General features: G+C 35.9%; 5 protein-coding genes and 1 long non-coding RNA gene across 10 annotated transcripts; 4 read left to right on the top strand and 2 right to left on the bottom strand.

Annotated features, from left to right (window-relative positions):
• Positions 1-875: 875 nt before the first annotated feature.
• Positions 876-2,251, bottom strand: LOC108869840. Its single transcript, XR_001956277.2, has 2 exons — positions 2,179-2,251; positions 876-2,063 (listed from the first exon to the last, which is right to left on the bottom strand). It is a non-coding gene; the product is annotated as an uncharacterized LOC108869840 (long non-coding RNA).
• Positions 2,252-2,772: 521 nt separating this feature from the next.
• Positions 2,773-3,384, top strand: LOC103842419 (PAMP-induced secreted peptide 2-like). The gene has a single exon (XM_009119039.3). The coding sequence runs from the start codon at positions 2,829-2,831 to the stop codon at positions 3,084-3,086; it is 258 nt and encodes an 85-aa protein (XP_009117287.1). The 5' UTR covers positions 2,773-2,828; the 3' UTR covers positions 3,087-3,384.
• A 291-nt stretch (positions 3,385-3,675) lies between these two features.
• On the top strand, positions 3,676-11,913 carry LOC103842439 (probable cadmium/zinc-transporting ATPase HMA1, chloroplastic). 4 transcript variants are annotated; one of them, XR_004451717.1, is made up of 13 exons: positions 3,676-8,038; positions 8,127-8,277; positions 8,709-8,893; positions 8,991-9,137; positions 9,209-9,404; positions 9,496-9,608; positions 9,776-10,014; positions 10,209-10,314; positions 10,408-10,572; positions 10,638-10,854; positions 11,266-11,409; positions 11,532-11,618; positions 11,694-11,913. XR_004451717.1 is itself a non-coding variant. In XM_033280766.1 (13 exons), exons 1-13 carry the CDS (start codon positions 7,487-7,489, stop codon positions 11,763-11,765), a joined length of 2,409 nt encoding a protein of 802 aa, XP_033136657.1. In that variant the 5' UTR covers positions 3,676-7,486; the 3' UTR covers positions 11,766-11,913. The 4 variants fall into 4 exon arrangements, 2 of the variants coding, with proteins under 2 accessions (XP_033136657.1, XP_018509956.2); XM_033280766.1 differs by having other exon boundaries at positions 8,709-8,888; positions 8,995-9,137; positions 11,266-11,453; XM_018654440.2 differs by having other exon boundaries at positions 11,266-11,453.
• Positions 11,914-12,819: 906 nt separating this feature from the next.
• On the top strand, positions 12,820-16,282 carry LOC103842418 (polyadenylate-binding protein 4). 2 transcript variants are annotated; one of them, XM_033280773.1, is made up of 8 exons: positions 12,820-13,330; positions 13,991-14,772; positions 14,844-14,921; positions 14,992-15,081; positions 15,158-15,295; positions 15,404-15,520; positions 15,585-15,776; positions 15,865-16,282. In XM_033280773.1, the coding sequence occupies exons 1-8, from the start codon at positions 13,090-13,092 to the stop codon at positions 16,081-16,083; spliced, it is 1,857 nt and encodes a 618-aa protein (XP_033136664.1). In that variant the 5' UTR covers positions 12,820-13,089; the 3' UTR covers positions 16,084-16,282. The 2 variants fall into 2 exon arrangements, with proteins under 2 accessions (XP_033136664.1, XP_009117286.2); XM_009119038.3 differs by having other exon boundaries at positions 15,380-15,520.
• Positions 16,283-16,525: 243 nt separating this feature from the next.
• On the top strand, positions 16,526-21,032 carry LOC103842417 (filament-like plant protein 7). The gene is made up of 6 exons (XM_009119037.3): positions 16,526-17,506; positions 17,884-17,982; positions 18,308-18,431; positions 18,520-20,158; positions 20,233-20,281; positions 20,365-21,032. Exons 2-6 carry the CDS (start codon positions 17,911-17,913, stop codon positions 20,875-20,877), a joined length of 2,397 nt encoding a protein of 798 aa, XP_009117285.1. The 5' UTR covers positions 16,526-17,506; positions 17,884-17,910; the 3' UTR covers positions 20,878-21,032.
• Positions 21,013-23,293, bottom strand: LOC103842416 (protein IN CHLOROPLAST ATPASE BIOGENESIS, chloroplastic). The gene is made up of 11 exons (XM_009119035.3): positions 23,086-23,293; positions 22,830-22,913; positions 22,664-22,738; positions 22,545-22,587; positions 22,419-22,476; positions 22,166-22,333; positions 22,020-22,082; positions 21,843-21,937; positions 21,670-21,751; positions 21,473-21,583; positions 21,013-21,397 (listed from the first exon to the last, which is right to left on the bottom strand). Exons 1-11 carry the CDS (start codon positions 23,261-23,263, stop codon positions 21,257-21,259), a joined length of 1,098 nt encoding a protein of 365 aa, XP_009117283.2. The 5' UTR covers positions 23,264-23,293; the 3' UTR covers positions 21,013-21,256.
• Positions 23,294-23,701: the final 408 nt, after the last annotated feature.

The raw sequence follows: 23,701 nt of genomic DNA, 5'->3' as shown, positions 1-23,701 counted from the left end.
CAAAACCCCACCCCTTAACTCTAAACCCTAAAGTTTGGATTAATTAACTCAAGGGGTATAAGTGTATATTTACCTCTTTAATGAAACCTATTTTTGTGACTTTGAGCCTTGAGTGCTACTTTGTGAATATAAACTTGGTTTGGTGCTATTCTAGTATTTTTCTCTAATGAAAATTGGTAACTTCATAAATTGATCCATTATTAAAAAAATGCATTGGATGACCAACAAAAATATATAATATCTAACTATTTTATTTGGTACACCATGATATAATATATAAAATTACCATCATATCCTTTTATTTCAACGACATGACCATAACTAACTATTAATTAGATATTAAATAATTATTCAGTAATTTATGAAAATTAAATCATGGATTAATATACTTCACATATTTACACTGTTTAAGAATAATGTAAACCAGTTTCTTTGTGAATCTCAAAGACTAACGACGGCGATACAATTAGATGGAACAACGATAGGCACAAATAAAAGGAAGGTAATGAAGCAGAGGCGACACACAGATGACGACGTCGGTGAGGATGAAGCCGGCGAATCTAAAAGCAGAGAATCTTGATTCAAAGGCGGCAAAAATGAGTAAAGAAAAAAAATTGGTCTTCGTCATATCACCAACTGTAAGCTCCTTCGATGTCGCTGATCTAAGCATTTTTGTTGCTATTAATTTTTCCTTCATCACCTTTTTTTTGTACATATGCTCTCTTCACCGTGACTCAGAGATGACGGTGGGTTGAGGCAGAAAGAGAGGAAATTGTTATCCCTGTAAATTTATTTAGGTATTACTATTTTATAATTTGAGGCATTTAATATATTATTTCTAGACCATTTGATAATTTTATTTATGTGTACTATACTATTTATCATGTTCAGTCTATTTATATTTATATTTTCATTTGTATACAATATTTCAAAATATTTATTATCTATACCATTTGTTTATGTATTAATTAGTAGTTCAATACTATTTTACATGTGATGATCTTTTTGATAATTTGCGGATGATTTGTTACGTTGTTTCCATCAACATGTCCTTATCTTTTGGAAAGTTACACATTCAATCCGATAGTTGTATAAATATGAGGTTAAAAATTGAGCTTTATCGAAGGTAAATGTTTACGATTAACTGGACATCATAGTTATGTATATATTAGACCATCTTCAACCTCAATTTCTGCTGGCCATATTTGCACTCGTCGATGTCATCTCTTGCGTTCTCTATCACCTGTACTTAGAAACAATAAGCGTATATTTGGACAAATGTGCTGAAATGTTGTTAGATTAGTAACATCGAATCAAAGCTATTTTCTTAATTTTAATTCCAAAATTAGTTAGTTGGCAACCCGTTATTATTTACCTAAGATTTTTGCTTTTTCACTCGAGTACAGGCCAAATTTTTTATAACAATTGTTTTGAAAAACACTTTAATTTCAAAGGTTGAGTAATCAAAATCCACTTCGCTCATGATTTTTCAAAGGATGCTACTTTGAATGGAAATAAAACAACAACGTGAGAAACAAACAAAAAAGTAGGCAGATTGGTGTTTGAACTTTTGAAACATCGATCAAGTTTGATATAGTTGACTCAGACATATCCAAACGATACTAATTTTCAACTGAAAACTATTTTGACTGTTAATTGGATATTGACTTTTTCTATGATATTAATTAATATCTGTGATTTTCATATAAATGTTTTTTTCATATAAATATATTATTCAAACTAATGAGTACTCACGTTTATTATACAAAATATAATGCGTTACATAAAAATTATAATTAATTAGATTTTGGTATATATATTGTTAATTGAAATTAGTATATGCATTATAAATTGATTTAAAGTAATCATCATTTTCATTTTCCTTGATTCTAAATTATTTAATTTTATAAAAACTGAAATAATAAAATAAAATAACAAATAAAATATTTATAATACTAGAAATAATAAAACTGAACAAGAGTAAAAATATATCTTGATTCCTTAACACATTGAGTTTTCCACATAAGAGATGCATGCGGCTGATACAGTTCCCATTGTCTGCACTACAGTCATCCATAGCAAGTTTAATGGAAATTTCCAGCCAAGATATGAAAAATGGCGTGGTATAGATATATTATCCGATGCCATTCAACCACTAGTTTGGTTTTATGGAGGTACAAGTCTTTGTAGATGAGTGTTTCCATAATCCAATTGGACCACTTGACCATTTCCTTGTTCCCAAATCTGTTTTCAGGAAGTCATAGGCTAAAGGTATGAGTTTTAAGGACGTTTTGTCGCTTTATATAATATAGAATTTTTTAAAAAAAAATTATAGGCCAGGATATACATCAAATAATATAATATACACTTTGATCAAAAATAATATAATATACACTATATATGACTTCCCAACATCTTTTATATGATCTACAACTAAAAGTCTGCTCCAAACAATCAGAGAGAAAATCTATTTCTTCAGCCAGGAAAAAAAAACTAATCTCCATTCCTCCTTGATGGCTTTTGTATTCTTCAAAATTATATTATTTGAAAAATATAAGGCGACCAAGAACAAGAAGCAACCTCGGTGTCTTCCCAGGAAGTAGCGCTCTGTTGAATTCTAAACTTATGAAGTCAAAACTTTTAAAAATGCATACTTTTCTTCTCCTTCAAGGCTCTCCACACCATTATATATTCCAACTCCAAGTTCACAAACTCTTCACAACAAATTTCATCATTTCGATTTGACTAGTGAAAATATACATATACAAAAAAGGACAAAGACTTTCTGTTATAATTACTCAGAAGCGTCTAACAGAAAATTATAAATCATGATGAACAAAGTTGTTCTGAGTTCGATTCTGTTTTTCATGTTGGTGGGTTCGGTTCTTGTAGTGGAGGCTCGTCCCTTGGGTTTAACGAAGGCCGAAGAGAAGCTAGTGGCTAAGTTCTTCGATGGTTTATCACTTAGAGCGATCAAGGAATCGGGTCCTAGCTCCGGTGGTGAGGGTCATAAGGTCGTGGATCGCAGTGAGCCGCTTGTATATGTTAAGCAATCCGGTCCCAGCCCGAGCGGACCGGGTCACTAACTAAGGAACCCGTGGTTCCAGAGTTCCTATCGGACTGGTTAAAGTGGCCAGATTACTTCTTTCGTTTCTTTTATTTGTTATACTTTTCAGATTAGTTGTAGACTTGTAGGTAAGAATTTTTCTTTACCTACCACTACCATACAATGATGGAGGACAACATTCTAGGAAATCAAGAATTAGTAGAACCTCAATTTATTCTCTGTTGACTTTTTTGGATTATGGAAATTTATTTTAAACAGTTTACAATGTAATAAAGTTCATTGATTATTTTCACTGATATAATAAATTCATTTAAATTTATGTTAAGGGTAAAAAAGATAAATACATGTAATGGTCTCTCCGTTTCATTTAATTGTCGTTTTAGGTTTGATACACAGATTAAGAAAATATTTAAATTCTAACGCCAAACTCTGGTCAGTAATTCCCAACAGTCTACTTCCATCATGGATTCTTGGCCACCAGCGCCCATCGAAAATTCCTTACCGCCAACTTCAGTTGACAAAATTAAAATATTTTTATAAAGAATATTTAATTTTTTTTTCTATAATATTAAAACCCAAAAATATTTAATATATTAATAAAAATCATAATTAAATTAAAATTAAATAAACATAATTTTGGTTAATTGATATGTTTAGTAAAATCAAAAGTGTAAACATTAAGGTTTAATGTTTATGATTTAATGTTTAGAGTTGAAGACTTAAAAATTAAATAAGTTTTATATGTTATAGGTTTAGTGTTTGGGGATTAAAATTATAATTTTCTAATTAAATTGTATGTTTGATACAATTTTTTTTTCTATTTATACTTTATGGTTTATATTTTAATTTATAGTTTAATCAATTTAGAATTTATAATTCAGGGTTTGGATGATGACAAAAGAAAACATTTAGGCTTTGGAGCAATGTGAAGTTTAGAGTTTAATTTTATGATATTGGATTTTAATTTTAAATTATTAAATTATTAAATTTGGAATTTAAAATATAAAATATAAAATTTGATGTTTATATTTATGACTTGGGAGATAGGGATTATGTTTAGTGTTTGCGATTGGAGTATAATATTTATGGTTTAGATTTACAATTTGAACTTAAATTTTGAAAATAATTAAATTTTGACTTTAGATTTAAGGTTTAAAGTTAAATATTAAAAATAGAGTTTTAAGGTTTTTCTTAGGAGTTAAGTTTTAAAAGCATTTTAGGATTTAGGGTTTCACATTAATACAATAAAAACAGTGGCAAAATCGTGGCATTTTGTGGCTATTATTTGTTAGCTACAAAAGTTTGTGACAAAATCTTCACAAAAAAGATATTTTGTAAATTAGCCATGAAAAATTTTGTGACTAAACCCGACAAAAGAATATTTTGGTAGACTGGCCAAGATTTTAGCCATGTTTTATTCTGTGAAAATTTTGTCACAAAACATTCATGGTAAAATCTTGCCATTTTAGCCACGTTTTATTTTATAGAAACTAGGATTCGGACCCCCGCGGTTCGCGGAGGAAAATAAAACATAATTATTATATATAAAAACCTCGAGAGCAAAAATAATTATATATAAAAATGAACATTTTAACATATAATTTTCTGAAACTGTTAGATTAAAGAATGATATTTAACATAATCACTAAATAAAATAAGTCTCTTGACACTCTTTATTGCCTTCTAATAAATTTATATATGAATTTCTTAAAAAATAATAAAATTTTCCATCAGCCGTAAGAATATTCTTATAATAATGTATAAAGACATTTTACATAACTAATAACATTTGAAAGTTTGACTGGCCAGCATAAAGGCAAACATGTAAATTTAATAAATAGTTGGGAATGATATAAAATATAAATTTGGACGATGATAGGGTGCATTTGCGCATTTTTTGGAAGATTATTTCAACATTTGTCAAGTTTTAGAAGAGTAAAACACCTATAGAGTATTCAATTATTATAATTAAGGCTAATATACAATTGATGTAAAACTGTGTTTTCCATATATATTTTATTATCTTTTGATTAATGAATCTCTTTATTAATGTGCACAGTTATTTATATTAAAAAAAAATGTATGATGGTAAAAAGTTTTAAAATATGCAATGCCTATTCCATTTGCAATGGTTGATACAAAATATTGCAATGGTTGATCACGATATATTGCAACTGTTAATCATCTAACTATTGCATTGATACATTTATACAATATTACAAATATGCATCAAGAAAATTAGAATGGTTTACTTTAATTATTTAAATAATGTTAAATATTCTTCTTTGATCCAAACCCTTAATGAGCATTTCCCATTTTTCAAGAGTTAGTGTGTTAGACGTCGACATCACCTATTTCCAAACACAAATATAAAAGCCTCTTCAAGACAACAAAGTATGTTTTTCGGAAAAAGAAACGACAAAGCTAAAAGGAAACAAAAGCCTGACACCGGCCGGAGGTCACTGCGTGATCGTAAGTAGTTATTAGATGCTACGTCTTTTTTCTTGGTATTATACTAAGTACTATTCTGTAGAAGGAATAATATGATAAAATATGTTCATTGTGTCTAAACTAACATGGTTCAGCAAAACTAATATGCTCCTAGGCACACATAAATCAGTTTCTTTAAACCCGTTGTACAGTGTTCTGTTTTTCGAACATTTGACTCAGTGGTTTAAAGAGAATTATTCATCTTTTTCAAATCTCACTGGGTGTTGTTGGTATAATTCTGCCCATACATAGTTAGTTACGCATGCAATTATTCACATTCGTAAAGAGTGAAGGAACATCAATCGAGTTTGGAAACAAATATGAACTTATTGAGAAACAGTGAGCAAATGATTTCGTAGAGAGGAAAGAGGGCGAGAGGAACGTCTATCGATCAGCAGCCCCAAGTGACCAGTGATTTTTTTTTTTGACCGGGTTTGGAAGTGGAGGGAACGGAGAAATAGAAAAATTTCGCAAGAGCTAAGCCAGAGAATCAAAGTTTATGCAAAAAAAAAGTCAACAAGCCAGAGAAAATCTGATGAATAAACTACAAGAAAATTTGCATACTTATACAATCTATTATATTAAGAAGTTTGTGGAAAGAGACTACTCTTAATAAGGCAGATGACGACGGTTAGACAGTTCTGCAGTTCGTGTAAAGCGGTGCCATTTAGGAGCTATGAATTGGTGAACGATGAGGACATAGTTTTATTTGTTTATTTTTTTCCTATAAAAACTGAATGACGTCAATGGTTAAAAAACAGATTGCTATTATCTGTAAAATAAAAGATGATATACTTATCTTAACGTTGTTTTAGGTAAAAAAATATTTCGTAATGTGAATTATTAAGAAAAAACTGCATCGGATTTTTACAAAAAAAAAACAATCTGAGTTCAGATACATACAAGTTTACTACATCTTCTCTGGTTGCCTCATGTAACATAGTTGTCTTAGCTTAAAATCCACAAAATGTTTCTGGACGAAAAAAGAAGAAGAAACAAGCGCTTAAAAAATGTGCAACATTGCGACATAAATATATGAAACCTCCATCACTTTCATATATCTTGAAACCGTGATAAAAGAAAGGTTACCACTGAAGTTAATGGCTAGTGATTTCAAAATACCACAACTTCCTACCCATTTTACGTACTTCCTCTCTCTTTTGCGTCTTCCTCACATGCCCACATCTCTATTGCAATTATGAATGGTGGATGATCGGGAGATAAAATTTGGTTATGTATCAAAAACTTTAATCAGGAATCAGGAAAAGAAAGAGGAAGGATAAACTGGTTATCAAATATATATAAACAGAGAAGAGACGCAAACCAGAAGGGGTCACAACTCCATTAACGGACGCAATGCTTCACTAAGGACACGACACAAAGCAGCGTCTTCGTCAAAAACGTAAGTCTAATCTCAACCCTTAGATAAAAAGGTGCGATAATATCAACCATTGGATTAAATTAAATTTCTAAAAAGATGACATCATCTAAAAAAGATAGAACCCTTGGATTAAATATCCAATCGACATGAACCATTCGATCTTCAATTTTTTTTTCCTATAAAAAATGGGTGACATCAGCGGATACTAAAATTCAGTTTGCTATTATATATAGATTTCATAAATTCTTGCCATAATCTACACATGAATAGTCATATTTTTTAATGATTTTTTTGGTAACATTTTCATGGCTTTTTTAACATTTGCCACGAAATTTTCGTGGCTATACCCGAACATAATTGAAAAACAAGACGAAAACAAAAGGAAATATTTTAAAAACATTTACAAGTGATAAGGAAATGGAACATAAATATGGTACTGGAAATCTTTAAAAATGATTTATCATGTAAAATTATCAAAAAATGCATTTTTTTCCCTGTAAAATGGGATCATTATGAGGCCATTTTACAACATTTTCGTATAATTCCAAATGGCTCCCTTCTCTTTCTTCTTCTTCTTCTTTTTCTTCTTTCCCCTCCCACCAGATCAGAAGTGCAACAGCGGTGAGCTCAAATCCTCGACTATGGAACCAACTGCTTTTACACATTCCTCTTCTCTCACTAGATTCCCTTTCCCTCTCAAAGCCACTCTCCGTCTCAACTCCTTACTTCTTCAACCTACCACTCTTCCCATTCACACCTCTCCCCGCCGATCAGTTCATCTACTGACCAAATCAGCCTGCGAAAACCACAGTCACCATCACCACCACGAGCACGAGCACGATCATCACCACCACCATCATCACCGACATTGTTGTTCCGTGGGACAAACGGCATCGAACTATCCTCAGAAAGTGCTGATCGAGTTCGCTAAGGCTATTGGATGGATTCGATTAGCCAACTTCCTCAGAGAACACCTCCACTTGTGCTGCTCCTCAGCCGTGCTCTTCATTGCCGCCGCGGCTTGCCCTTACTTGATTCCTAAGCCTTACATCAAACCTCTTCAGAACTCCTTCATGATTGTTGCTTTCCCTTTCGTTGGAGTAAAGAATTCTCCCTTCTTTATTTCGTTGAATTAACAAGCTTAGTTGCTATTTGCTAAAGAAAGAAACGGTTTCTCTCTGGTGTTAGATCTCAGCATCACTTGACGCAATTATGGATGTAGCTGGAGGAAAAGTGAACATCCATGTTCTAATGGCATTAGCAGCTTTTGCATCTGTGTTTATGGGAAACGCGTTGGAAGGAGGATTGCTTCTTTCCATGTTCAATCTTGCTCATATTGGTGAGAACTAACTTGTAGTTCTAATTTGGTAGTTTTTAACCCCAACTGAACTCACTTATGAGTTTGATTTAATTTGGTAGTTTTTAAAAATCTTGGTCATTAGGTTCGGCCTTAAAAAAAACATTCTAAAAAAATCATTTTGATTTTAACTAAAATTTCAAACCGAACTAACAAAAAGTTTTAAAATAAACTATCCAAAATAACCATAACTGCCTGAACTTTTAACAAAAATAAATTGAATTCTAACAAAAACAAACAAAAAAAAAACTTTGTAAATTTGGCAGAATTTTCATAAAACAAACTTTTACCGAATATCGAACCGAGCTGAGTTTTTGAGTTGATTCGATTCGGTAAGATTTTGTGCAAACCGCACAAACCTGCACTGGTCGGGTTGAGATTTGAGTATGCATCTTGACATTGTTTTTCTGTAGCTGAGGAATTCTTTACTAGGCGTTCCATGGTCGATGTTAAAGAGTTAAAGGAGAGTAATCCAGAGACTGCACTGGTGATTGATGTGGATAATGACAATGTACCAAACTTCTTTGATTTGTCATACAAAAGCGTCCATTTGCACAATGTAGAAGTTGGATCCTATATATTAGTAGGAACTGGTGAGGTTTGTGAAACCTGTCTCTTTTGCTTTCGATTTCTTCAAAATTCTTAAAACTTTTACCAGCTTAATTTAACTGAAGCTGTTTTCTATTTGTGGTCAGATAGTGCCTGTGGATTGCCAAGTCTATCAAGGTAATGCAACTATAACGGTTGAGCACTTGACTGGTGAGGTGAAGCCATTGGAAGCAAAAGCTGGAGAGAGAGTGCCTGGTGGTGCGAGGAATTTGGATGGAAGAATTATTGTGAAGGTACATACATATAATTTGACTATATGCGTATGTTCTCTAGCTTATTTTTCTTCAATGAACTACATAATCAGGTTATGAAGGCATGGAATGAGTCGACACTAAATAGGATTCTACAGTTGACTGAGGAAGCAAACTCTAATAAACCCAAAATTCAGAGATGGCTGGATGAGTTTGGTGAGATTTACAGCAAGGTGGTGGTTGTTTTATCAGTATCTATTGCCTTCCTTGGTCCAGTTTTTTTCAAATGGCCCTTTCTCAGCACCATAGGTATGTATACAAGTCCTTTCCTTCTATTTTTAAATGGAGTATTGACTTACTTTAAAGTCCCTAAAAATGGTTGATATTTAATGATGTACAGCATGTAGAGGATCTGTTTACAGAGCATTAGGATTTATGATGGCGGCATCACCGTGTGCCTTGGCAGTTGCTCCATTAGCTTATGCTACTGCTATTAGCTCATGTGCCAGAAAGGTATCTTACTAGTATTCTATGTAGTCAAGCTGAGTAAATTGAAGTTGACAAGTTCTTTGCTAGCTCTTTCAGTTCTGACATTGGTTTGTACACATCTTATTATTAGCAATACTGTGCTAAAGTTGCATTGATGTGATCTTCATGTGTAAGTTGTGATCTTTTTATAGGGAATATTGCTGAAAGGTGGACAGGTACTGGATGCTTTAGCTTCTTGCCATACTATTGGCTTTGACAAAACCGGGACCTTGACAACCGGTGGCCTTACATGCAAAGCAATTGAACCCATTTATGGGCATGAAGAAGGAAATAATGCAAGTGTAACACCCTGTTGTATCCCAAATTGTGAAAAAGAAGCATTAGCCGTTGTAGCTGCTATGGAAAAAGGTACAACGCATCCTATTGGAAGGTACTGCATGTTCAAACATCAGTTTTCTTATACGGCTTTGATTATCTCAAATTCTATCATTGTAGTTTATACTAGTAGTTCAGACTTTAAATATGTGTTCATTTAAAACATTCAAACTCAAAGAATGTTGCTAGAATTAGCCAACTTATTATATAACTCGCTGTCAGTAACTGAAGCAAACATTATTTTTGCAGAGCCATGGTAGACCACAGTATTGGCAAGGACCTGCCTTCTGTATCTGTTGAAAGCTTTGAGTATTTTCCTGGCAGAGGCCTTACTGCTACAGTTAACTGTGTTCAGGTACAGGAAATTTATTTACTAGATTATGTTAAATTCATTTAATATTTGCAACCAATCTCCTCTCAATACAACTTTTATTGCTTTGTTATGTAGTCGGTAACTGAAGACAGTAAAGTGCAGAAAGCGTCACTTGGTTCTGTAGAATTCATCACTTCACTCTTCAAATCGCAAGACGAGTCTAGGAAGATCAAGGATGCTGTAAACTCATCTTCGTACGGAAATGACTTTGTTCATGCCCTTCTTTCGCTTGATCAAAAGGTATCACTCTTTCTTGATTGAAAGTCTAGAGGTGTTAAAGCCTGAGATCCAACTCTTTTGACTAGGTAACATTGATTCACCTCGAGGATCAGCCTCGTCCAGAGGTACCAAAAGTTATAGCAGAACTAAAAAGCTGGGGTAGGCTTAGGATAATGATGTTAACCGGAGACCATGAGTCAAGTGCTTGGCGAGTTGCAAATGCTGTGGGTATTGATGAAGTCTATTGTAACCTAAAACCAGAAGACAAACTTAATCATGTCAAAAACATCTCAAGAGATTCAGGTTATGATTTTCTTGAAATGGATAAATGCTAGAACTAGGAACCAATTTTTTTTTAAGGTTTTGGCTCAGGTTTGATTAAGAGTTAAGTTCGTTCAATAGGTTAGTTTGGTTTTAATTTTTATAATGAATGAAAATTTAACAATATAGATTTATACTAAACTAAATCAGAATACTATCCAAATTTTGAACCAAAATAACTAAAATAGGCAATTTAACCAAAATTACCCCAAATTTTAACCAAATTGAAGTAGATCTAGAATCTAACTGAAAATTAAAAACTTTAGTTCACTTTGGTAGAATTTAAAAAAACCAAACAAGTTTTGTTCGGTGTAGCTCAGTAAGATTTTGAACCAAACTCGCATGCCTTTAAGAGGCTGAAAATTGAATTCAGGTGATTGAGTTTTTGTTTAGGTGGAGGATTAATCATGGTGGGAGAAGGCATTAACGATGGTCCAGCTTTAGCAGCTGCAACTGTAGGGTTTGTTCTTGCTCAACGTGCAAGTGGCACGGCTATAGCGGTTGCTGATGTCTTACTGCTTCGAGACAACATCACTGGTGTTCCCTTCTGTATTGCAAAATCCCGTCAAACAACATCACTGGTACTAACAAAAGACTTAAACAACACGGAAACCAGATGTTAACTTGTCAGATTTATATTTCATAACATCATTTTGCAGGTTAAGCAAAACGTGGCTATTGCGTTAACCTCGATACTCTTGGCCGCTCTCCCATCAGTTCTCGGATATCTTCCTTTATGGTTAACGGTAACAATCATGGTCTGCTTCTCCAAAGCTTTTTAAAACTGTTCATATTGACTCATATTGTACTCTTTCTCACAGGTGCTGTTGCATGAAGGTGGAACGCTTCTTGTTTGCCTTAACTCGATACGCGGTTTAAACGATCCATCATGATCATGGAGACAAGACATAACTCAAATGATCAGCAACTTCAACTAAGACACTTGTGTAATGATCGAACTCAATTTCATATAATCAAGTTTTTAGAAAATTTGAATTGAATCTCAAAATCTAAAAAAAATCTCTAAACCCTACACTACGACCATTAGCTCCTTGCACCATACACGAACTTCCTCATCCGCCATTTCCTAGCTGTAAATCGCAATCATCAAAGCATCATCATCTGGTGTGACATCAGACAAGGCAACGGCTGCGTTGGCTGAATCCAAACCAAGTTCTAAGACCATCTCCAATGGTCTCTATAATTTTCTATATAATTTTCTAAAAATAGAATAACTCAATTATCGAGTAATTTTTACTACAAGAAAATTACTCTATTATAAAATAAAAATAAAAATAGAGTAATATTTTCGTTCTATTCTAAAAATAAAGTAAAATAATAATATTACTCTATATTTCACTATAAAATAGAATAATAATATTATTAGACTAAAAGTTACTTATTCCATTTTACAAAATATTATAGAAGAGCATTGGAGATACCTATATTAAAGGAATTTTGTCTCGCTACTTCCGGTGGATTTTGGCATTTTTCCTTTTACTTTATCTGATACTTCTCTTTTCGAAAATATTATAGAAACGCATTGGATATGCTCTAAGTTAAAAGAATTTTGCTCGCTGTCTCCGGATTTTGGTATTTTTCTTTTTATTTTATCTGATACTTTTTTTTTTAAATTTATTTAATCTTTTTCGAACAAATATCACATTTTAGAAGAAAAAAAATGATAAATACATAAAAAAAATTCAATTGTTAAGATTTGAAACAAAAAATAATAGTAGCATTTAAAATCAATTTCGAATCAATAAATAAATAAAAAGAAATTCTCTTTTTTCAAGTGCCATCTAGTCAAGTAGTAAAGAAGAATGTAGACAAAAAAAAGAATAGAGTCTTATAGTCACGAGATGATCACGTGAGATATGGAAAGACCCACCAAAAGAATCGGACGGCTGAGAACAAAGCACAGACCATTTCTTATATTTTATCTTCAGCCGAGTTAAAATAAAAAAGAAAAAAGATCGTACGGCTAAGACGGAAGCAGGTTATTCTTGTTATTAATCTGAACCGTGAAAAAGAAAAAGAAAAATAGGGTTTTCGAGCAAAGGCATCATCGTTGAGAGACTTGAGCAAGTATATAAACTCAAACCTTTTCTCCATCTCTCTCCCCGCTGCGGTCTCTCCGTGCTGACCACAACCCCCGACTTCGTCTTTCGTCGTCCTTAATTTATCCCTATCTAAAATATTAAAAAAACTAAAAAAATGGCTCAGGCTCCTCCTCCTTCGTCTTCTCCTCCTGCTACAACGGTGGCTTCTGATGGACTCAATCTCGGTTCTATGTGCTCTCTCTACATCGGAGATCTGGATTTCAGCGTCACTGATTCTCAGCTCTACGACTATTTCACCAAGGTCTGTCAGGTTGTATCCGTTCGCGTTTGCCGTGACTCAGCAACCAATGCTTCTCTTGGATACGGCTACGTCAACTACTGCAACATGGATGATGGTTTTGTGCCCTAAAGCTTCCACCTTTTTTGATATTTAACATTTGCACATTATTGATTATGATCTGTTTTTAGGATAATCTGAGTGATGGGTTTTGCTTTAGATTGAGCTGTTAATGCAATGTTTGTGTCAGAAAGTATGTTTCTTTGCGTCTCACTAGAAGTTTTTGGTTGTGTTTTTTTTTGTGTCCTAAAGTTCCCACCTTTTTTGATATTTATCATTCCGCATTGTGCTTATGATCTGTTTAAGGATAATCTGAGTGATGGGTATTGCTTAGATTGAAATTTTAATGCATGTTTGTGTCAGAAAGTATGTTTCTTTGCGTCTCACTGAAGTCTTTGGTTGTGTTTTTTTTGTGTCCTAAAGTTTTCACCTTTTTTGATATTTATCATTCCGCATTGTGCTTATGATCTGTTTAAGGATAATCTGAGTGATGGGTATTGCTTAGATTGAACTTTTAATGCATGTGTGGTTGTGTTCTTTGTGCCCTAAAGTTTCCACCTTTATGACATTTATCATTCCACATTATGATTATGATTTAGGAGAATCTGAGTGATGGGTATTGCTTAGATTGAACTTTTAATGCAATGTTTGTGTCAAAAGTATGTTTAATTTAAAGTCTTTGTTACTTTTGATTGAGTCTTGTGTTTTGTAATGACAGCGGAAAAGGCAATCAAGAAGCTTAACTTCACTCATCTCAATGGCAAGATGATCCGTGTTACTCACTCTACTCGTGACAATGCTGCTCGTAGAAGTGGGGTTGGCAACTTGTTCGTCAAGAATCTGGACAAGTCAGTTGACAACAAGACGCTTCACGATACCTTCTCAGAGTGCGGAAACATCGTGTCCTGCAAGGTCGCTACTGACCACATGGGCCAGTCCAGAGGCTACGGTTTCGTGCAGTTCGAGAGCGAGGACTCAGCTAAAACCGCCACCGAGAAGCTCAACGGTAGACTCCTCAACGACAAAGAGATCTTCGTCGGACCGTTTCTCCGGAAGGAGGAGCGTGAGTCTGCTTCCGATAAGACCAAGTTCACCAATGTCTACGTGAAGAATCTCTCGGAGACGACTACTGACGATGAGCTGAAGGCTGCTTTTGGCGAGTACGGTGGGATCTCGAGCGCTGTGGTTATGAAGGACGGAGACGGGAAGTCAAGGTGTTTCGGGTTTGTCAACTTCGAGGATGCTGGAGACGCGGCTCGTGCTGTTGAGGGGCTTAACGGGAAGAAGTTTGATGATGACAAGGAGTGGTATGTTGGTAAAGCTCAGAAGAAGTCCGAGAGGGAAGTTGAGCTGAGCAGAAGGTATGAGCAAGGCGTGAGGGAGACGGCGGGGAACGGATTCGATGGTTTGAATTTGTATGTTAAGAACCTTGACGAGACCGTCACGGATGAGAAGTTGCGTGAGCTGTTTGCTGAGTTTGGTACTATTACTTCCTGCAAGGTCAGTATTGTTTGCTTTGAGCTTTACTTTTACCTTTTGTCTCTTGAATTGAATTGAATCTTAACGGTCAGGTTATGAGAGACCCTAGTGGAATTAGCAAAGGATCAGGATTTGTTGCCTTATCTGCTGCCAGTGAACCTTCTAGAGTGGTAAATACAACTTAACTTAAAAAGTCATTTCAGTCTCGTTTTTATGTAATAAATGTTTTTTTTCTGGCAGCTGAACGAGATGAATGGTAAAATGGTTAGTGGCAAACCGTTGTATGTGTCTCTTGCACAAAGGAAGGAAGAAAGAAGGGCTACCCTGCAGGTAATTTACTTAACTGACCAACCTTATCATCAAGTTACTTTGGTTTGATCCATCATCATTATGGGTGTTGTTGCAGGCACAGTTTTCTCAGATGAGACCTGCCTTTGTCCCTGGGATGAGTCCTAGTGTGCCAATATTCCCAGGTGGTGGTGCTCCAGGTATTGGACAGCCCATGTTCTACGGTCAAGGGCCTCCACTAATCATCCCTCACCAGGTAATTAACTTTTTTTCTCTAAAGCTGAGGTTTGTTTCATTTTGATGTGCTCATTTACTTAAAAAAAATAATAATCTGTGATAGGGTGGATTCGGATATCCGCCTCAGATGGTTCCTGGAATGAGGCCAGGCTTTTTTGGGCCGATGATGCAGCAAGGCCCACGACCAGGTGATGGGCCCATGCGCCATCAGCCTCAGCAACCAATGCCTTTTATGCAGCCACAGGTTAGTTAGTGCTTTAGATTGATCGTTGAAGCCCTTGCTTTAACTTTGTTCTCTTCTTGTATAGATGATGCCAAGAGGACGTGGATACCGTTACCCTCCTGGTAGAAACATGCCAGAAGATCTAATGCCAGGAGGAAGGGTTCCATTGCCTTTTGACACTAATGGAGTGCCTCTTGGTCAGCATTTGGACGCCGATGCATTGTCTTCTTCCCTTGCTTCTTCCCTTGCTCAAGCTTCCCCTGCTCAGCAGAGAACTGTAAGCATCTCTCTCTCTCTCTCTCTCAATATATAGTCCTGGGGGCTTGGAGAAGAGTATGTTTTACTTACATGGTATGTTTGTGTAGCTTCTGGGTGAGAGTCTGTACCCATTAGTGAACCTGATAGAGCACGTGAACGCTGCCAAAGTGACGGGTATGCTTTTGGAGATGGATCAGACCGAAGTTTTGCATCTGCTCGAGTCACCTGAGGCTCTAAATGCTAAAGTTTCAGAGGCATTGGATGTGTTGAGAAACGTGAATCAGCCAAGTGATCTCTTGGCTGCACTTACCATTCATGATCACTGATGAGTGGCTTTTGTCTGAGTTCTACTCTTAACTCTCTCTCTATCTCTCTCTCTCTATCTCTCTATCTCTGATTGACAATGACAATTTTTGTGGGAACTGGTTTGCGTTCTAGACTTTTGCTGGATGTTATGATTGTTTCTGTTTTGACTCTAGACTTGGAATGATGTTTTTTTTTCTGGTTGGATTATCTTTTACTATTGCGAATTTTCGACTGGTGAAAAATCTTTTACGATGATTCATTTAAATTATTACACTAAAAAAGCATCATCATCTAAAAGTTTGCTACTGATGAGTGAATCTGAGAGACTGAACGCAAGTTTTTGTGTGTTTAATGGCACTAAAAAGTAAACATCAATTTGTTTCAAATTAAAGTGACAATGATTTGCGACTGATGAGTGAGCATCTTAGAAGTTTTTGAGTAGTGTTGTTCATATACAAAGACAGATCACCTAGTTTGCTAATTAAATTTTTATTTAGACCCATTATAAAGTCATTTCTAAATAAAGAAGGCGTATGTGCGTTACAGAAAAAAGGCGTATGCTTGTTTAGTGAAAGTGATTAGGTAATAGCTAGTTTAAGTTAAGGCATCTTTCATAACAAGAAGAGTCTGCTACATAAACATAAAAACACACTCAAGGCTAAAATGTAAAAAGAAAAGACAAATAAGGTGATCTTCCTCCTAAAAATAGAAGTAATTTCCTTTAATATGCATTTTGATTCGAGAAGCTTGTTATTAGTTTAGAGTTAATTTCCATTTAAAAGATACCAATAGTTAAGTCTTAAGATTGAGATCGTAAAGCTAAACTACAAAACAAAAAGCTCTTCTCAAAAGTTGATCAGAATTGTACGCTTAACTCAATTAATTATTACAGTAAAGCATAAAGCATAAAAAAGAGAATTAATAAAGTATAAGCTTAACGTTTTAAAATATTAGAACGCCTAAGTCCTTCTTAAGGATTAAAGGATTCTTAATTTCCTACTAATCACTCTTTGAGTCTTTGGATAAAAGGAAAGTACTAGTGCTAAATAATTAATTTGCTAAATATTAGAATTCCGAGGTCCGTGAAATTCATAAACATGTTTACATTTAAATATAAATTAATTTTATTTTAGTCTTTAAATAAGAGATTTAATTAAATAATATCGTAGGATCCAACGTTCATGAAGCGTACGTGGACCATTTCGATCAGACCCTACCCGACACATCCTCTCTCACTCTCCCACTCTACAGTCTCTCTCTCTCTCTCTCTCTAGAGTTGTTTTCGAGTCATCTTAAACAGTCCCTTTCCTTACACTTTCATTATCTATATTTTCTTTGTCTTTGTTTCAATCTCTTCGTCCTTTGTCTTCTCTGTTGTTAATCTCCATTGTTGTTTCCTTCAGACGATCGGAGGAGTTTGGTGCGAGTTTATTTCGATTTAAAGTGAGTAAAGTTTTTGTTTTCTTTCATGGCTTTCTCCAAATCTTCTTAATGTGGTTAAAAAGAAATCTAACTTTATTGATTCGTCACGTGTTTCTATTAAAGTCTTCAACCTTTTTTAGTTTAGTTTAGTGCATGTAGAAGCCATTGATTGAGCTTGGGAGATTTGTTTTTTTTTTAATTTGGGAACTTTTTATTCAGTTCTTTTTTTGGTTTTGTTCTTCATTCTCAAGTCTTTATTCTGAGTCGCATTCACCTGTAAATGTGGGTCCATTTGACAAATGTGGGATCCAAAAAAAATCTGAACTTAGTTTATGCAAATGAGTTACTAAAAATCTTTTGTTTTTTTTTACTCTGTGTTATAATATATTGTCTCAAAGATTCAAGAGTAGTTGTGGGGTTAATAGATGGACCATAAAGCATGGCCTTGGAAGAAGAAATCAACGGAGAAAAGCAATGGCATATCCTCCAATGAAGAGGTAAGTAAGGTGGACATTAATGATAACATTTGTGTCTTTTTGTTGTTAGGTTGGACATTTGGATCTTATTATGTACTTTCTTGAGACATGTTTCTATGGTTTACTACTTGAATACACAGAGTGGTGATCTGTTTGAGTTTTAACTCTTTCGATTAACTAGGTTTTGATTGTCTTTCTTGGTGAGACAAAAGCAAAGCCCTTGATGCTTTTTTTTTGCTAAGATGTTATAAAATCTGAAGCACCCATTGATTGAGAAACCTTCTTCGGTTTCGTTGCCGCTATGAACCTTTGCTGATCATGAGCTTGATTGTGTTCTTAAAATTAGATTGAGAAGCTTGTTGCTGACAAGATACAGCTGGAGAATCGCCTTACAAGCCTAAATGATAAGCTTACCTATGTCGAAGCTGAGAGCAATAAGCATAAGTCTGAGACACAAGAAGCAATTATTGGTAACTTCACTGAATCTTAAGCTCTTCTGATGGATCTTATTTTTCCTTTTGTCCTCTTCCTGTTTCATATGCATTTTCTGTTAAACAGGATGGGAGAAGACAAAAGCTGAATCAGCATCTCTCGAGAAGAAGCTAGAAGAAGCTTTGACTGAGAAACACAAGAGCGACGAGAGGTCGAGTCACGCAGAAGCTGGTCTGAAAGAATGTATGCAGCAGCTTCGTTTTCTCCGGGACGAGCAGGAGCAAAGGATGCATGACGCTTTGACAAAAGCATCACACGAATACGAAAGAAGATTGAAAGTTGTAAAGACAGAGATTGCGGACACGTGTAAGAAGCTTACAGAGGCAGAAGGCGAGAACACTCATCTCTCAAAGGCTTTGTTAGCAAAGAACAAAACTGTTGAAGAGTTAAACAGAGACAGGAGCCGCATCGTGTCCGATTTCAATGCTCTGGTGAGTAGCTTAGAGTCGAAGGAAAAGGAAAACGTTACGCTGAGGTACGAAGTCAGAGTGGTGGAGAAAGAGCTCGAGCTTCGGAATGAAGAGAGAGAGTTTAGTCGTCGAACAGCTGAAGCGTCTCATAAACTTCACTTGGAGAATGTGAAGAAAGTTGCAAAGCTGGAACAAGAGTGTCAAAGGTTACGTGTACTTGTCAGGAAACGGTTACCGGGACCTGCTGCTCTGTCCAAAATGAGAAACGAAGTAGAGATGTTGGGAATGAGAAGAAGCTCTAACAGCACGACGATCGATTCTGAAAAGATTAATAACCTCACAGAGCAGCTATGCTTACTGGAAGAAGAGAACAAGACTCTGAGGGATGCATTGAACAAGAAAGTTAATGAGCTTCAGTTCTCAAGAAACATGTATTCGAGAACAGCGTCTAGACTAGTAGAACTAGAGGAATCTTCTAAAGGCACAACAAACATTGAGCCAAGCCGGAGCAGCAATGTGTCCCATGAAGTCTCTCTTGCATCGTTTCCGGAGTTTGACAATGATTCTGATTCTTGGGCTTCTGCTTTGCTTTCAGAGCTGGAGAATTTCAAGAACAAGAAGCAAATGGTCTCGACACCTAAAGCTTCAGAGATGAAACTGATGGATGACTTTGCTGAAATGGAGAAGCTTGCAAGTACAGAACCTGGAAGCTCTCCTATCTTCTCTTCTGATTCCATCTCAGCTACTGGTCCCTTAGAGAACGAATCTAACGAAGATTCATCAGAGGCAGCGAAAACTCAGATGAACGTCGGTGAAGTAGTTGAAGATATCAGTAAAGCTCTGTCAGGTGTAAACCAGACCGAGACTCTCACTGTGGAGGGTGCAGCAGACACAGAGTGTGATATCAGCAAGTGGATTCACAGAATCGTTGAAATTATCGAAGGAGTCGGCTTAAAAGGAGAATCAGAAAGGCTTTCGGGTTACACTGCTCGTGTCTTGCAATGGAAAACAACAGAGCTAAGTAGTGTGTTGCAGCGGTTTCTCCAGACTTGTTACGATCTAATAGACAGAAAAGCAGACATGAAGAAGTTCGCGGAAGAGTTAAGCACTGTGTTGGAATGGATGGTGAACCATTGTTTCTCTCTTCAAAATGTTTCAAGCATGAGAGAAGAGATCAAGAAGCAGCTCGAATGGGATGAGTCACGGAGTGGGAGCGATGTTTCCTCTTTAGCTTGCAAGGATCACGAGCTGCCAAGCAAAATAGTTGAAGAAGAGGCCAAGGACAAGACGGCAAGGTAAATATGAATGCTTGAAGACTTTGATCAATCATAGAGTTTCTCTCATGCATCCAATGGTTTGCTTGTTGCAGTGTTACAGCGAACGAGCTCAAGCTGGAGGAACAACAAAACATGCGAACTGTAAGTAACCAGGATAAGATCAAATCCTTACATTTTGACAAATGAGAGGTTGAGATTTTTTTCTTCTGTGGCTGATGATTCAGGAACTGGAGATCACTGCTGCTTCTGAAAAGTTAGCCGAGTGTCAGGAGACGATTATAAACCTTGGTAAGCAGCTCAACGCGTTGACTAACTCAAAAGAGGCAGCTTTACTTTCAGACAAACTCACACCTGAGCTTACCCACAAACCGAACAACCTAGCTGCTGCACTACTACCTTCGCAAGAGACAAAACCAGAGAAGAGATTGACCACTCAGAGATCATCTCTTTTGGATCAGATGAAGGCAGAAGATCATGACACTGGAGATTCCAAGGATCAGAAGAAACCTCAAGCAGCTGATAAAAACGGAAAAGGAGGCGGTTCTGTCTACAATGAAACCATCGACGCATTAGAGCAGATTCTTCTTTCAGAAAGAAAAAGCAAAGGCTCTGAAACAAATTGCTGCGCCATTGTTCCTCAGAAAAAGACCGGCGGAGCTAAGAGCCTCTGGAGAAAGCTGTTGGGGAGGAAGAATAACATCAAGAGCAAGAAGCTCCCTAATCTATTTGCTACCTAGAGAAGACAACGTTATCTGGACTATATCATCTAATACCTTGATCATGTTTACCCGTACTACGCAAACTTTTTTTTTTGAACACACCCGTACTACGCAAACTAAAACTGTAATTTTTCATAGAACGTTTTGGCAGTATATATATAAATCTCCACGTATCTGGCTTTACCCAATGAGATGATCATTCTGTTTCATTTCACTTCTAGTCTCAGAAAAGATACAATCAGTAATCTTTTTGACCCAATGAATCTATCTTTAAGCAGGGTTTATGTAAATTTCAAATGTGGACACAATATGCAAATACCATTCGCCTTCCACGTCATGTCAAGTCTCGGAAAAAAACATCAGTACCACTGATCAAGTGATCTTGAAAAGAGACATCTCAGTCTCTGTAGAGAACAAAGTTGGCCATGTCGTTTAGTCCAGCATCTTTGTAGCACTGAGCAACCCGTTCACGTGACTCGTCCCATGTCCCTTCAAGTGACGCTAGATCCAATAACAACCCAGCCTCGTCGTAAGATGCCTGACAATTACAAGTTTTGTTTCAATCCTTTGTATCCAGATGAGTATCTGAAATGAGAAAAGGTAAAGAACGAACCTGGGCCCTTGGCTTTCCTCTGGATATATCCCGTTGTCGTCTTTCTCCCGTAAGTTTTTCTTTGTACTGCACAATTTGCTCTTCTCCCCACTCTGCTATTAGAGCAATTTCCTATGCATCCATTTCATATATTCAACACTTTCTTCTCTTCTCTTTTCAATTACCGAAATGATTGAACGACATTCAAGGAACTGTACCTCGTATCTGCATCCTAAGGTCCACCACGAAGATTTCAGAGCACCCCTAGCCGCATCTTTCGCTTCTAAGCTACGCCCAAGTCTACAAAACCATAGAGGTCTTAGCGTTTTCTAAAAAAGACGTAAGCATTAACATTAAAGAAAGAGGGCTGGTGAGGGAGGATTATACGAACTTTAGCAAAACCTTTGCGTTAAAAGCAAAAGGCCGAGCAAATCCGGGAAAGTTTCCTCTCTTCGTATAAAACTCGGCAGCCACCAAAGCTGAAACCTTGTATTAGTAGCACATGAAGTTAATTAAGAAAAAAAAAGAAGGTCAACCACAACAGAATAGACGTTATGACTAGCCTTACATGGTCTCCATTCTCAATATGTCGAATAACTTTGCGTTCTAGAGAATCCGGAAACAGTCCAACCTGAACAATAAAGCTAATAATCATCCCAACAACATCTATGTGCCGAGAAAGTGTCTGATATCAACACGTTCAACAATATGTACCTTTCTTAAAAGATAGAGATCTAAATCCATCAGTTCTGATCTGGCAAAATCACCCTTACTGTAAAGTTTCTTCCCAGCTTCACCTGCAGCATCGAAGATCACTTGGCTGGATTCCTCGGGTTTAGAGATATCTTCTTCCACCAATATTCTGTGAATAAACTGATCAACCTGAAATGTTGGCCAATGATGTCGATATGAGAATAAACAGCAATGCTAAAACAGAAAATGAACCTAGATCAAGGCATCTCATTACATTACTGGCCAAAAACCAAACCCCATGTTTCTGAACTTCCACCACAGGCATCTCCATACTGCAAACACAGGAAACAAATGATAAGGTATCACGAAACAGGAAGAGAAGCAGAAAGGATCATCTGACCTAGGACGAGCTGTTGGCCAACGTAGTAGAGCGATTGAAGAACCTGAAAAATTAAAGATTAAGTCACACAAATTTATACAAGTCTTGTAGTCAATACGAATGTGTTTTAAAACTTATACCTGGGCTCATTCTCACCAGCGGAATAGTAAGAGGCAACAAGCCTTGCTTGGCACCAGGAGAAACTATGGATTTGCCTGATACATAAAAAAACAAATACAAGTCACCAACCAAGTCAATGCAAACACACAAATCTACAAACCAAGTCAGTGTAAATATTTGATCTACCTCTAGCTGTGAAAATGCTAAGCAGCTGAGTCAAATGCTGAGGAGGCTGAGCTTTGGCTACCTCCTTGATGAAACATTCATGTTCTGCAAAAACGAATAATCACTATCACCACCTGTTAACTTCAATTCATACGTGAGCTCAACGATAAGAATCAAATCTAACATTCGCCAAACGATCTCAAGCAACAGTTCTAGACGTTGAAACGAAATAGCGGAAATGCGAATCATAAGAAGGGGAATAAATACTATCAATCACCGGATAATGGAGACGAAGAAGAAGAGAGAAATGATCTTGCGGCGAAGTTCCTGCCTACGCGAAGTATCAGTCGTCGATTCCGTCCGTTAGCCACCGCGCCGCAATGCATCTTTCGAGTTTTTCCGATCGTCGTGTTTGTTTCTCTTCCGATGTGATGATGGATACAGAGAAGACGCATCGTTTAAAGAAAAACCCCAAATAAAGCCCATGTTCTAGGGTTTAAAGGCCCAATTAAATTTTAGGCCCAGCAATGTTGAAAGAGGTTATGTTTTTTTTAAGTAAAGTTTCCATTAATTTTCCCAAATGGACATTACACGGCAGATACGATCATACAAAATCGGCACAACCATAAATCTTAAGTTATCTGCCATTTTTTTTCAAAATACATTCGATCAAAAATATCATAACATTAAAATAAGTTTATAATTATTGTTTAATACTAGTATTTACGAGGTAAAATTGATTTATAAACTTGAACTAATATTTTAAAAATTATTTTAAAACATTTATAAACAATTTAGAAAAGTTAATTTAACTTTTTTATCACAAATTAAAAATTTTATAATTTTTTTAAAAAGAAATTTGAAAATGATATCACTCAACCGGACGCTTGTGG

This window comes from Brassica rapa, chromosome A09 (assembly GCF_000309985.2).
Source record: "Brassica rapa cultivar Chiifu-401-42 chromosome A09, CAAS_Brap_v3.01, whole genome shotgun sequence".
Taxonomy (NCBI): domain Eukaryota; kingdom Viridiplantae; phylum Streptophyta; class Magnoliopsida; order Brassicales; family Brassicaceae; genus Brassica; species Brassica rapa.
The sequence above is the reverse complement of the archived record's forward strand: the minus strand, read 5'-3'. Positions and strand labels throughout refer to the sequence as shown.